This window comes from Triturus cristatus, chromosome 9 (assembly GCF_964204655.1).
Source record: "Triturus cristatus chromosome 9, aTriCri1.1, whole genome shotgun sequence".
Taxonomy (NCBI): Eukaryota; Metazoa; Chordata; class Amphibia; order Caudata; family Salamandridae; genus Triturus; species Triturus cristatus.
The window spans coordinates 73425811-73440387 of NC_140592.1; the positions used below are offsets into that span (position 1 = coordinate 73425811).

Sequence of the window (14577 nt, forward strand, 5' to 3'; positions counted from 1 at the left end):
TCGCCCTGGTCACGGGACAGAGACAGCGCTGGTGACTGTTTTGGAAGAACTTTGAATGCGAGCAGACAGGGGACAATCGGCCATACTGACTTTACTGGACCTGTCTGCCGCATTCGATACAGTCAACCACACAGTCCTCTTGGCCAGGCTGGAAACAGTCGGGGTGGGAGGTGTAGCACTGGATTGGTTTCGATCATATCTGACATCTAGACGTCAGGCAGTGGCCCTCCACCCCTATCGGTCAGAGTTTGCGGAGATTAGGCATGGGGTTCCCCAGGGCTCAGCAGTCAGCCCGATATTGTTTAATACCTACATGAGCCCCCTGATCGCGATTATTAAATCATATGGGGTCAGCTTGGTTAACTATGCTGACGATACTTAGTTCATTGCATCACTGGAGGGAGACCAAGTGGTCTCTCTGGAAAAATGTCATGCCTGTATGCTAGAAACGGTGCGCTGGCTGAAAAACAATTCCTTGCAGTTTAATTGCGAAAAAAACTGAGATCCTTTGCTGTGCAGCAGGCAAAGTTCCCTGCTCTCTCCCCTCAGGATTCTGGCCCATTCCCACAGAGACACCTCTGCTACCCGTCTCGACGGTACGCAATCTCGTGGTTACTTTTAATGATAAACTGAACCTTGAAAGTCAAGTCAACAGAATTGTGGGAAGTAGTTTTTCGCTTAATAGGGTCCTTCGGAAGATCCTCCCACTACTCCCATATCAGGTACGAGCACTTGTAATAAGGAGCGTCATTCTGAGTCGTCTGGACTATGGTAATGCGCTACTGGTGGAATCCCCTAGATACCTGATTGGGAGACTCCAGAGTCCAGACGGTAGCAGCTAAACTGGCCCTAGCCAGACCACGACAGTCATCCACATCCCTGGCATCGACGGAGCTGCACTGGCTTCCGGTATTCCAGTGGATACAATTTAAATCACTGTGCATTGTCTTCAGGGCCTTGCATGGGATGGGACCGATACCAATGCAATCTAAGTTCAACTGGTATAATCCAACCCGCAGCCTTCGGTCCTCCTCGACTAGGGTGGTTAATATTCCCAAGATTAAGAAAGCTAAATCGGGCGGAAGAGGCTTTAGCTATGCGGCAGCACGTCTTTGGAATAGTCTGCCAGTTGAGCTAAGACAGATACAAGATCTGATGAAGTTCAGGGGAAAAATTAAAACTTGGCTTTTCCCTAGAGTGCAGGCTTAGCATATCAATTAGCTAGCTAGGAAGCATGGTGGTAGAGTGTTTTACTGCAGCGCCAGGATGCCCGTAGGGTTACAGTGTGCCTTACAAATATGAAATACATACATACATGCATACATACATACACCTTCGGATATTTCGAAAAATTGTCTATGACAACCAGTATATGTCTTCCGTCTGGGAGGCTCCCAAGTCAGCACTTGGGCGATGCACAATGTCATGGCACAGCCGGGATGTCCTCTGTGATGATGGGGATTGGGGAACAGGTGCACCCGTGACTTGGAAGAGCTCACAATGTCTGACAGTCTGTTCAACAAGGTTGTCTAGCCCAGGGAAGCAGACTTTTCTGTGGAGTCGGTTCTTGGTTTTAACAAAGCCTTGGTGGGAGTAGTGTGCCAGATCAGCTACTATTTGGGCCAAGCTCCTTGGGATTACAAGTCAGGGTCTCCTCAGAAGGCACCATGTGGTGATTGTCATTCATCTCGCACGTGGTTAGCAATATTGTGGTTTGCCTTCCAGCCTCAGTCCTCTGCAACAGGCCATTGTTGTTGATGGTTTTCCAGTTTCTTCATTGTACACCTGCTGCAGATTGTACAATTGCAGGCAGTCGTCTCTTCTGGTGGTTTCCACAATGTTGTCTAGAGACATGGGGAGAGTTTGCAATCTCTCCACAATCATCTGATATACTCTTCAATATCACCTGCCTCAGTCTCCTAATGGGGCATGGCCGGTTGGGCATGCCCTGACCGGTAGTCAGAGGAATTGTGTGCTCCAGGCTTGTACTTGACTCAAAAGAAATATTCTTGCAGCTTGAGGATCCATTTTTCAATCCAGGGAGGTAGCTTCGCTGAGGAACTTTAAACAGAGAAATAGTGACTTGTTGTCAGTGTTGACTGTAAATGGGTGACTGTACAGGTATAGATGGAAGTGCCTGCAGCCCCAATGAATTGCGATTGCCTCCTGCTCTATGTGGGAGTAGCTCTGATATGTGGGACTGAGCGCGCCACTGGTGTAGCCGATCGGAGCCCACTCCCTGCACAACTGTTTCTGTGACAGTACGGCTCCTAGGCCAGTGGGGCTGACATCCACTGACAGCTCAGTTTCCTTCTGAGGGTCAAAATAGGCAAGAGTGGTATGTTCCCATAGCAGTCATTTAGTGGCTTGGAAAGCTTGTTCTTGTTCATCACCCCATCTCCACGGTGTGGGTGCCTTTGTGAGTTCTCAGAGGGATCTGGTGCTGGTGGTCACGTTTTGCATAAAACAGCCACAGTATGTAACCTTCCCCAGGAAATGCCTGACACCTGTCACTTTGGTCGGAGCCTTTGCAGATTGGATGTCAGGGACTTTGGAGTGGTCAGGTGTTAACCCCTTTGCTGACAAACGGTATCCAAAGAAGCATTTTTTTTTCTTAAGGAATTCACATTTTTGCTATGCATAGTGAGACCGCTATTTTGAAGGCGGCAGAATATGCCTCATTGTCAGCAGAGATGTTCTTCAAGAGTTGGTGTATGTACCAAGACACCATCGCTAGCATATAAGAATCCTGGTAGTCCAGTCAACATCCCTCAGATGATGTCCTGAAACACTTCCGTGGTGCTGGAGATGCTAAAACTGAGGCACTTGTACCACCTCAAACTGAGGTAAGTGGAAAATGTTGTGTTGTGGTTCAACTATGGTGCCAGGAGGATGTGGTGATATTCTGATCCTAAGCCCATCTTGGAGAACCAGCAGGAGCCGGTGAGTTCCCCAATAATGTAATTGACCATCGGGGTTAGGTGCCTCCCCCTCCTAATCACCATGCATATCCTCACCTCCCCTTGTTGCTTTGGCTTTCTAGCCACAACGATGGGTGACACCCACTGAATATGTTCTTCCACTCTTTCAATTATGTCCTCAGCCTAGAGTTTCTGGAGTTCCGCCTCCGCTTTGCACCTGAGGTGGAACTCTACACATCTGTGGCGGAGGGCAACAGGTTGGGCGGACTGGTCGATGTGGAGGTGGACCACTCGGCCATTCAGGCAGCCAATGTCTTTCAACAAATGTTCAAATTTGCCTAGAAGTGAGTCTATCATACTGAGGTGGACTCCAAAGGCAAACTGTATTAGCTGTAGACATTCAGCTGTTTGGCAACTTAAAAGCATGCCCACCTCCCCTTTTGTGATGTATAGCTTGGCCCTTGTCGAACGTTCTTGGTGCGTTATTTCGACAGTGAAGACTCCTGCGAGAGGGAGGCAAGTGGTAGTGCCAAAAGCATTAATGCAGGCTGTAGGGCAGAGGACCGGTGGGGTGGGCAAAGAGTTATGTAGCACCAGCGGCATTGTATTGATTGAGGCCCCAGTGTCAATGAGCGCCGTGACGGGTTGAACTTCCACAAGGAACTGGCAGCGAGGTGTGGTCCGAGCTCCCCTCTGTGATGGCGCAATGGAATGGATTACATGTATGACACCTTCAAGGGTGTCATCGTCCGTGTCTTCATCTTCTGGTAAAAGTCTTGGTGCTTCTATGGCATTGATGGTTTTCTTCACTGATTCTCATAGCAAATTTTTGCGTAGTGGTTCATCTTCTCCCGTAACAAGCACCTTTTCCACTTTGCCTGGCATCTCCCGCATGTGGGAATGGGCCGCCGCACCACCAGCAGGGCCTGCTTGCTTGGGCAGCCTTCGGGTGGTCTTTTTTGCCAGCTGGGGAGACTTGCAAGACTTGGTTGATGGGTTCTGTCTTTAGAGAGTGTTGGAGAGATGCTTACATGTGGGAGGTACAGGCTTTGGAGAGTTCTTTCGACCTCCCAAGTGTGAGGATGTCAGCCATGCTCTTCCTGAGATCTTGCAGTATCTTCTCTCTTAACTTTGTGTAGGAAAAGCCTTAAATGAATTGTGCTCGGATTTCGTCTTGTTTGTTATGGAGGGTACATGTGCTCGCCAGCTCTCTGAGCCGTGCGTAGAACTCGTCAACAAGTTCATCAGGGTTCTGCCAGGCTTGGCCGAGCAAGAAACATTCATAATGAGAGTTAGCAACTGGGTCGAAGTGCGTTGTCAATGCCGTTTTGATGGTGTCATAAGTGTCAGCCGGACCTGCTTCAACCACTTTCTTAGAGAGCTAGCTTTCTTAGAGAGCTTGTACATGGTTTACCCCGCTAGGCAGAGGAGCTTAGACCGCCATCTATCATTGCCTATAGCCACAGCCGTGAAGTATGTTCCCAGCCTCTCGACTTACGTTCTCCATTTTGCGGCTATGGAGCACGGGTTAACAGTCATCACAAAAGGCACTATGGCGGGTATGGATGCCATGTTGTAGGGGACTCTTCACACAGGAGGACAGCGCAGAGGGCAATGCTAGCCTGATTGTTGAAAGCTAAATGCAAAAAGAACTATTGATGGACAGAATGCAGAACAATGTCATACATTCACTCCAGTACAGAGATCTGGGCCTAAATCCATCGTTTTTTCCCTCACCATGCCATTCCAGTTTGGACCCAGCCATATGCAAATCAGTCTTGACCCTGCGCCCAATGGGAACAATCCAGCCCGAACTGCCAAGCCAGGTCCTCCCTGGACTGGAAACAAGCATCCTAGGACCGGTTTCGGGCTTTCAGCCCTCATCAGCCAGGATAGCTTGATTCCAGTGGCATGGACAGAACAGGACCCACGTCTGGGCATATCCGTCCCACTCGGGGTGACAAATGCAATTGTTGAAAGATGGCACCACTTGTCAACCCAGTCTGCCCATGAGTCTTCGTGGAGGAAATCGTGCCACTGACGACAGGGGTAGTGTGGTGAATGCCCTTGTGGTGGTGCACTGACCTCAGAAATGGCCAGGTGTTCCGGCTGTACCACCAGGGTGCTGCCTGTTCTATGGTGGACCATAGAAAGTCATCTGCTGGTTGTAGTCTGCAGTAAATTGCTGCTAGGGCCTCTGGCTGGGCCGCTGTTGGCTCCCGTGTGGGAGGTATGGTGGCAACAGGTAGGATGGGGCTGGAGGTAGTTGGCCGTGGATAGTGGGTCACCAAGGTAAGCGGGCAGGGTGTAGGTTAACACCCACCTCATCAACAGTTGCTATGTCCCTTGGAGAGGGACCTTTTGGTGGGCGGGGATGGGTTGGCCTTAACAGCGGGTGATGCTTAATGATGCACACAAACACAGGAGTGTCGCGGGCCCAGCGGTCCCTTTTATTAGTGAGGCCACCAGACCTCTGAGTGAACCAAAAACTCCCCTCCAGGGGGTCCCTTTCTGAACAGTGGGAACACCCCTCTGCATACAACACTGCAGCACCCTCTACCGCCCTTGATTTACAGGTCTATAGCTCTATATTGGTGGAATGGTAGAGTAGCTCCATAATTCGGTCATAACGAGTGAAGCGCTCCAATAGCACATATGGTGAATTTGAACCCCTTAATTAGTATAATAGCATTGGAAATGTTGTTGAGGGAGTCTCCAGCCTGCAATAGGGACATCTAGTGGCTTTTGCGGGTATGACATCTCCTTGGAATTCAGAAAAGCATGGTAGAATCATCTATTTTTCTTTATTTATGGTTTTTGTGATACAGTTATCTGCCATCATCGAAAGAATCGTTTGTGATAAAGCACAGGAAAAGTGAAAAACAGGCAGGAGGATCCCCCAGTGTCAGTCTCAAAACTCTGTATCTGCCTCTCAAAATGCAGTGCCATGGTCTCTCTGGGACAGAGAGAGAGAGAAAGAAAGTAGTCACAGTCTCTGAAATTAGGAGACCCTCCCCGGAGGTGCAACCGCCTACAGAGAAACCCGATCAGTGCCTGGCACTGACATTCCTCTAAAAGACCTGTAAGTCTGGGGCAGAGCCCCAGAATGCCTGTCGCACCAGAACTCTCAGAAGTAAGTCACTGGGTCAAGGAACTTTTCAATAGCCTGAGGCCAGCCACCTAAAGTTAACTGACATTTTTCAAAGCATTTCCGACCACTTTCTGCACCTCTACACTTGGACCATACAGGGGTTACAATTTAGAAAAGATGAGCAGATGGCCATGGCAAACGTATAACCAGAATCCATCTAAATGCACAAAGTGTATTTTCACTTGTTTTTCATGGACTCTCCCCGACCACTCCTATAATTCTTATTAGAACCTTGGAATGTTGGGCGCTCTATTGAAGACAATGGAGTGCCCAGGGCTTGTAATGGCCGGTAGTAGCCCGGAGCTCCAACATTTCAATGTTTGTTCACAACAATAGCTGTGAACAAAGGCCTGACAGAGCCCGAGGAGATTTCAACCCCCTCAGGTTTTACTATTTAGAACATTCTGCCCTCTAGGGGCTGAAAGTTCTAATAGCCTTCGGCTCGGGCCTTTAATGGCCCATGGAGCCCACTACGGCGGGCTCTAAGGCTATATTAGATCAGTGGTCTAAACTTAAAACTACTACACCTTTGCCTAGTGAGTGTGGGAGATGTGTACATTATGTGCATAAGATAGTTCTTCTGCTTGGTTTCATGCTGTGTGAATTGCACATTTTGTACATAGTGCTTATCTTATGCACATTTTGGACTTTTATAAGCTGAGAAAGATACAAAAAGCTCCAAAAGTATGAGTCAGACAGTCAGACATCTGAAAACCACACTGTGTTTAAATTATGACTTCAAAATTTTGATCTTCAGACTTTTTCTTAAAATGTAAGATACACAGTTTTATTGTATTTTCAATGGCCTCCTCAGTCCCTCCTTTCACTATCTGGGACTGATTCACAAAGATTTTTTCAGTGAGTGGGTGTGATCTACACCTCACCTAAATTTCCAGAAGTGAAACACACTTACTCTGGGGAGGAAGCTCTGGGAATCAGACCCGCTTTACCGAAATTGGGACTTTTACAAATCAGATCTTTGTACCTTGAAGTGGTACCTGCAAGTTTATGGGCCATGACCTTTGAGAATGGAAGAAATGTGATGTAAAGTCTGAGGACATCTTTTGTTCCAAATAACCTTAATGCACATACACCAAGTAACATAGCTCAGTTTGTTTATGCACCTGCAGCAAACTCTGTGAGCATCCACCAATAAAATGAGTGACACAGAGTTGAGTCATAACGCTGCTTCGGTACAGATGATATAGATGGCAGGGGCTGGTGTTTAATGTTTTCCAGTGCTTGCACTGTAGTATGAAAGGTGCAAAACAACTGGAGACATATCATGAACTTTTGTGGAAAAGCAAAATGAAGCAGTGCACCTGCTCCTCAATGAAAGTCTGCTGTTTACGGCACATCCATTACCTTCATTATTCTCTGAGTGAGAACATGGCCTGCAGATACCACAGATTGGAAATACAGAACGTCAACAAGATCTCTGTTTCTTTGAGCTTTGCTGTCTGCAGCCCATGAACTAACGTGCACACGTAATAAATTAGCAGAAGTACAGGTAGTGTTCTTATGCACGACTCTGTTCTGTGCCTGTGCGAAGTATTCATGGTACGGCCCCGGGTGCTCAGTACTTACCATGAGCTCCGGACAGCACAGCTCAGAAATATGGAGCAACAGCCACCAGAGCCTGGTTTCAAGCTGTGCTCTCTGCAGCTCATACACTAACTCTCAGGGGCATTTACAGTCATATAAGTGCACTCATGTGCACCAATAGCTAACTCTATACATGAAAGACATTCACAAAATGTGACCTTGCAGGTGTAAATCCATTTTCTTCCATGTGATATTAACTCACTGCCATGTAATATTAGGTTAGGGTGAACCCCACCCAAAAGTTTAAGAGTGTGCATCAAGACATGGTTTGTCTTATAGGGTTGGGGCCGACTTCAACACAACACATTTGTTTATGCTCATTCACAAACGCCTTTGGGATGCTCTCACGTCCTGGGAATGGTCAGTGGACCATCGTAGGTTGTCACAAATCAATGGCTGGATTAAATCCCTTTCTATGGTGGGAAAGTGAACGGAACAGCTTCACACTTTGTGTGAGTGTAATCCAGGGGAAAAGGTTCCTTCACTGCAAACCATCTTTCATCCAGCGGCGATTATTTCATGCGGGCGGGGGAGGAGCGTTACCCCCCTGCCCGCTGGGGGGCGCTCTAAACGTGGAAATTAAAATGACAATGAAATGATTACATTGCTATTTTATTATTCACAGAGGAGCGCGGTAGCCGCCAGCCTGCTCCCGAGCCAGGAGAAATGGGGGCGTGTCCTCTGCTGCCAATTGGCAGCATAGAGGACTCGAGCAGTGACTTGACTGGACGCTCCAAAGTGTGCATGTCACTTTGGCCGGCTGTCTAGCCCCCGCCAGAGTGACATGCACACTTTGAGGCTCTCCACCCAGTTGTCGGAGACAGCTGGCTGGAGAGCAATCACAGGCCTTCAGAGCCTGAAGAAGCGTTCAGCCAACCCGTTCCATCCAATCCTGGTGCTTCTCTCATGCTGGTTAGCATCATGAGAGCAGCATCTGGATTGGTTAGGGGCTCATCCTCCGTGCATCTGATAGCAAAGAAACACAAAGGAGGACGTGGAACCCGTGGGTAAGTATCATTTTGTTTTTTATTTATTAGAAATGTGTAATGCATGTAAGTGCAGTGATTAAGTTAGTGGTTTTGTTTTATTTAGGGTTTTTCAATGGAGGGGTTGTTTTTATTTGGGCTTTTGGAGGGAGAGGTGGGTTTGTTTTTGGCTTTTGGAGGGAGGGGTTGTTTAATTTAGGTTTTTGGGAAGTGGTGGGGCACTTCACTCACCTCACCACTTTCTAAGGCTACCAGCTGCCCCTGCCTTCATCCCAATGAAGAGAACTGAAAAGAAAAACATGCAGAATTGACTCTAGAAGCAGATCTAGTAACAACTTGAGGTACTGCAACTTTGTGAAAGACTTTTCAAGACATTGCTTTCGACTCGAGAGGGACATCTAGTAACATCTTGAGGGGTTTCGGACCCTAAAAGACTTCAAGCTGTTGCTTTTCACTTGAGAGGGACATCTGCTAACAGCTTGGGGTACGGTGGCTACGCAAAAGGCCAGACCTGTTGTCCTCGCCAGAGTTTGTTTCAAAAGTCATATTTGTGTGCAAGATTACAATTTATAGGATGCAAGTCATTACAAAATCAAATTAACAGACAATTATTTATCAAAAAACAAAGTACCATAATACAGCACAAACTGCGGCAGTTGGTTGTGGAAAACAGATTGGCGCTACACAGTGTCTAGAGTGTAGCAGCAAGCGCTATCTAACCCATAAAGAGCTACTCTGGTAAACAGATTTCTGGTGGCCTGGAGAGCAGCAGGCTGGAAAGAAGTTCACAAAAGACCAGCCCCCCCTCCCGGTATCAGCTCAGCAGGCAGCTCTGTGGGCAGCCTTGCCAGGGGTCATAAACCAACCGAGCCCTCCAGGAAGTGATTTATGCGGCATTCCATGGCCACCTCTTCCAGTTGCCCCTGTTTCTCTTCAACTTGGCAACATCTAGGAGAGCCCAACCATCTTGAAGAACAGAGAGGTGCTTGAGCAGATTGCATTGGAAATAATGATCTTTCTTACAGTTCCATTTAATAGGAGCAGTGAATACAGTCTGCACCCAAATCAAGTTCTGATGGCTTTATGTCTTCAATGTGTGGTTTCTGGACACCATGTGTCACTGAAGCAAGAACCTCCTATTAATTTGAGCTTGTTCTAACAGGTGATCCTCTTCACTAACTCTCAAAATCTGTTTCCCATAAAGATTAAGTGAGCTTTGCCTGTAAATTAGGGCTGTGCAAAGATGCTAAGATTTGCTTCCATACGCTTCATGAAGCTTTGTGAGAAATTCTGGAAATTTTACAATTCTTTTCTTTATGGGGCGAATAGATAGGCAAAAGTTACTTTGTAGAAGACAGATCCAGCAAATGAACATTATATGCACTAATTTTTAGCAAAATATTTTCAACGTTCTTATTTTAATAAAAACAAAAAACTTGCAGATCAACTTCTAGAGGAAGGATTATCTATGAAAGGTGATTTTAGAAGATAATGTTCCCCATTTGCATATTTAGCAACTTTGCAGCTTCGTTGAGTGGAAATATCATGAACTTTGCCCAATTTCCGCGGCAGAATAAAACCTTTTCCCACCTCCGGTAATATCTATAATTGATTTAAAATGTAGACAATATACAATCCCACCGACCAAATCAGCTAAGTGAGGTTTACCAGGGAATTCCTAGACGTGAACATTGAAGTTTAGAATAGCGCCTATCAGGGGTGCTGTGGAGGTTCCTGCATCTCCCACAAAGCCGGGGCATATCTTAAACTTCAAATGTGCCCCTCAGAGCCCAGGCTGGCCAGATACAAACAAACAACAAGTATTGGCAAAGATACTAATTCTTTTTTCTTTTACAATGGGTTTTAGCCAGGCTGTACAGCATCCCCAATGCTATGCTGCATGGCCAAAAAGGGGGAGGGGAGGTGAGAGGGGGGGGGAAGCAAAAATGCACTATGACTTGTCCGCTGCGGCCATGTCATTTTGTAGGTGAGTGTATGCATCATCACACGTTTGTACCTACAAACGTCTGCAGGCACCCCTTTTTAGGTCTCGCCTGACCCAGTGCATGCACTGGTCTGGCGATACATTTTGTTTGGGCTCCAAAAAGTGCTACCAGGCCAGCCTAGAGCTACAGTGCATGTGCGCGGGCGTGCGCGTCAGACTTTACCGCGATTACTTTCACTTTCGCGACCGCTTTGATGTTCTCCGTGAGGCTTCAATAGATTGCAGCAGTTAAAACAAGCATTGGCATAGCCAATAAGTCTAGCTTTTGGGACCTTATAAGTGTTTAGTTATGCAACTGTTGCATGGCTAAACACTTATAAGGTCCCAAAGGCTATGCCAATGCTTGTTTCTTTTTATTAACAACTCGGAGCTGGATTAGTAAATAAAAACAAAACATTTGCAAAAGCATTTCTTTTTCCAAAGGCTATGGTGGAAACTATATATTACGTGGGTGGAGAGTAAGCAACATGGAGGGCGTGGGTGGAAGCAAGACACAGGAGTGCTGGAAACAACAGGCAGGGGAGTGTAAGAAACATGGTGGGTGAGGTGAGAAGCATATGGGGAAAATAGAGCCATGTGGAGTGCAAGGAGGAGAGAAGCACTTGGGCAAGAGAGTACAATGTGGAGCTGGGGAAAGTGAAGCATACTGGCAAGAGAGAGCCACATGGAGAGGAGAGAAGCAAACAGGTGAGAGAGAGCAACACAGGTGTAGGTATGGGGAGAGAAGAGGCAAGGGAGAGGGTTGGAAAACACATGCACTCTCACAGAGTGCTTAAGCCAAAAGAAGTTACATAGAAGTGAGCGATGGCTGGACACATGTAATGAGGCTTTGCTCCAGGGGTGGGAAAGACATAAGATGGACAAGGCAAGCCATCGAATAAGAAGCAAGCAAATGAGAATGACAATGCCAGCCAATTGTAAGAAATGAGTGGGCTTTGAAGGCACTGGTAGATGAAAATAAGCCTTTAGCAACCAGACGGCTTTGGGGTTTGGCAGGCTCAAATGCAAGACAGGGGTGCATTTAGAGGCAGTGTCAGGCTTCCAGTAACAGATGCGTTTTCCCCACCACCTTCCCACAGGAGCAGGAAAGGAAGAACAGGCCTCCGCAGAAAGCTTAATGAGTCCTGTCACAGATTGCACAGGGCAGGGACATTTGTCCTCCCAGCTTTGGTGTCTTTTTATTATATTTACCTTGACTGTGCAGCTGATTGAAAAACCTATTGTTACACATTATTTAAAATATTCATAGAATGTGTGTTGACTTCTCCTGAGTACTATTTCTTTGTCACTTCATGCTGTTGGCTATTTGGGGTATCATTGTAAATGTAATGTAAATTGATACTTGTATAGCGCACTACTCACCCGCAAGGGTCTCAAGGCGCTTGTACGAATACCGCTGTGGAACCCATCCTGGCTTTCCCTGTGAGGTGTCCACTCCTGGGCACCCCCAAGGTGGAGGCCAGGCATCCTTAGCGTTGTGGGGGCCGTTGTGGAGATTAAGCAAGCTATTGCCCAGAGTTGCAGAGTGGGACTTCATGATTGGAATAGGCACCGAGGCGAGAATGGTCAGGTCCGTGGAATTTTGAGCCCAAGACCCGCCGTGGCGTGGAATTGAACCCTGGTCCCGGGCCAGACCTCTGCATCAAGGTCTGCCGCTCCAACCATTGAGCCACACTTCTCCGCCTTCTACTGAGTGTTTGCATTGAATGAATGAGGGACTGTATTACATCTCAGAAGTGCACTGAAATGAAATGAAATTAGGATTTCTAAAGCGCACTACTACCCATAGGTGTCTAGGCGCTGACTTCCAGAGGGTGGACCAATGTAAAGAGAACACCAGACAATGGAGTGTATGGTACAGATAGGTGATAGTACTGAGCTAGTTGTTAAACAGCCAGGTTTTAAGGGCCTTGCGAAAGGTAAGCAAATGTTTTGTGGTTTTTAGCATCAGAGGCATTGAATTCCAGAGTTTGGAAGTGGCTACTGCAAAGCTCTTGCCTCCCCAGGTGGCTCTCCTGAATTTAGGTACAACCAGATTAGCCTGGGAGGAGGATCTTACCCCTTCGCCGCGGCACGAATTTGCCACGGCGCTGGGGGGGTTCGGGGTCAGCGCGGCGCCGCCATGCTCGTGACGGAACCACTCCATCATGAGCCACGGGCGCGCTGTGCTCATGACGGAGTGGTTCCGTCACGACTCCGCCCACTCGCATTATTCGCCAGCACAGGCGGAGAATCAGCACCGCGTGGGCGGAGCGGCCGCAACGGCCGCAGCATGACGGAACCACTCCGTCATGAGCACACGGCGCCCGTGGCTCATGACGGAGTGGTTCCGTCATGAGCACGCAAGGGGTTAAAGTCCTAGAGGGGATGTATTGTTGGAAGAGTTCTTTGATCACGGAGGCATCACATATTAAATTATATATCTTATAAGAGCAATTTATACAAAAAAATAAGCATTTCTTTTTTTTTTTTACTGCAGCAGGCCTTTTAAATGTTTTAGTTAGGATTCGACATGAAAGTCAGACCTATGAGCTCTGCCAGTACTGTTTAAGACACCGGTTCCTTGCGCTTGCTTGTGGACTGGAAACCAGAACCTCGCTCTTCTTTTAAGAACAGAATGTGTGCTGGACAAAAGGTGAAACGTGAAAAGGGAAAATAAGGTGGGAGTCTGAAATAGGGATACTATGCTCATTCATTCTGCATGTCTCTGGCAAGGTATGCACATCTCAGCGCCAGGATACCCGAAGGGTGGTAGTGTGCTTTATAAGTTCTGCTAACATTAACATTAACATGTCACCGAGTGTGTAGCCCAAAATTTCAAACACAAAGTGTGCTCCTCAGACAATACAGTAGTGGAGATCTCTATGATTGCCCCCAGTTGCTGCAATATAAAGGATTTATAATCAAACTGGATCTTGTTTTTATGGCAGTGATAAAAGCCAGGATACTCTCAGCGCACGACAAAGGTAGCCATGCAGAAGTTGTGGTGAAAGTTAAGAAGATCCTGAAATATGGCAAAGTGAAGCTTAATCGGAGCAACAGGAGCATCTACCCAGAATCGTGGATGAACAGAGGCTGCACGTGCCCAATCCTTAACCCAGGTGAGTGCTGAGTGCCAGTCTTTCAGGACTGGACAAATGCTAGTAACAGTCAGATCTCTACCGGAGTAAATACTTGGATCCTTAAATGCTGGACATACAACACACCCCGGCTTGGATCCTTAATCGTGGCAAATGCTATGTGTAGATCTTTTAAACCTGGAATTAATATGATGCACAAGCCCAATTATTTTTAAACTTTGTGCCCAGGAGATGTTAACATCAGAACTATTGGGCAAAAGCTTAAATCGATTTGATTAGCCCATTGATACTCAAAGTACGGCCCGGGGTTCGCATGCCGACCTCTTGACCTTTACATGGGTCCCGCTGGTCAACAGCAGCACTGGCCTTCTGTTTACTTAACACAGCGCTAACAATAAAAATATGGTAAATAACCAAGCTGAATTGATTTAAAGATTATTTTATGTTAAAGAAAAGAAGTAACTAGGGAATCCTGCATCGCTTAACTTTAGAAATACCTTACTTTTGAAGACATCTTGTATCAAAAGTCTAAAAATATGACAAAGTCTCTACAAAATTCAAAAAGTGTATTTAATTAACATGCAGAACCTTTTCATCTTAGTACATCAGATTATATCAGTGCTTTGAGGAGTATTCGTTTAAAAGTGATAGCTTTGAAACACGAATTTAAAAACATTCATGCTTCCCCCCACCCTCACAACAATGCCAATAGTGAACTAAGAGACAAGTCAGTTGTTAGGTGCACCCTTTGGGTGGCCGGGCTCCTGCTATGCATGGAGAACAGTAGAGTTTATTAAATATACCGCAGGAGAAGGTTTTGTACAGTGTA

General features: G+C 46.8%; 1 protein-coding gene across 1 annotated transcript in view; it reads left to right on the forward strand.

Moving 5' to 3' along the window:
* LOC146797419 (netrin-4-like) overlaps positions 1 to 14577 on the forward strand; it is a 311780-nt gene that overhangs the window by 294766 nt on the left and 2437 nt on the right. Inside the window, exon 9 of the mRNA XM_085624438.1 lies at positions 13599 to 13769. Coding sequence (XP_085480564.1) covers positions 13599 to 13769 — 171 coding nt within the window. The remainder of the gene's footprint in view (positions 1 to 13598; positions 13770 to 14577) is intronic.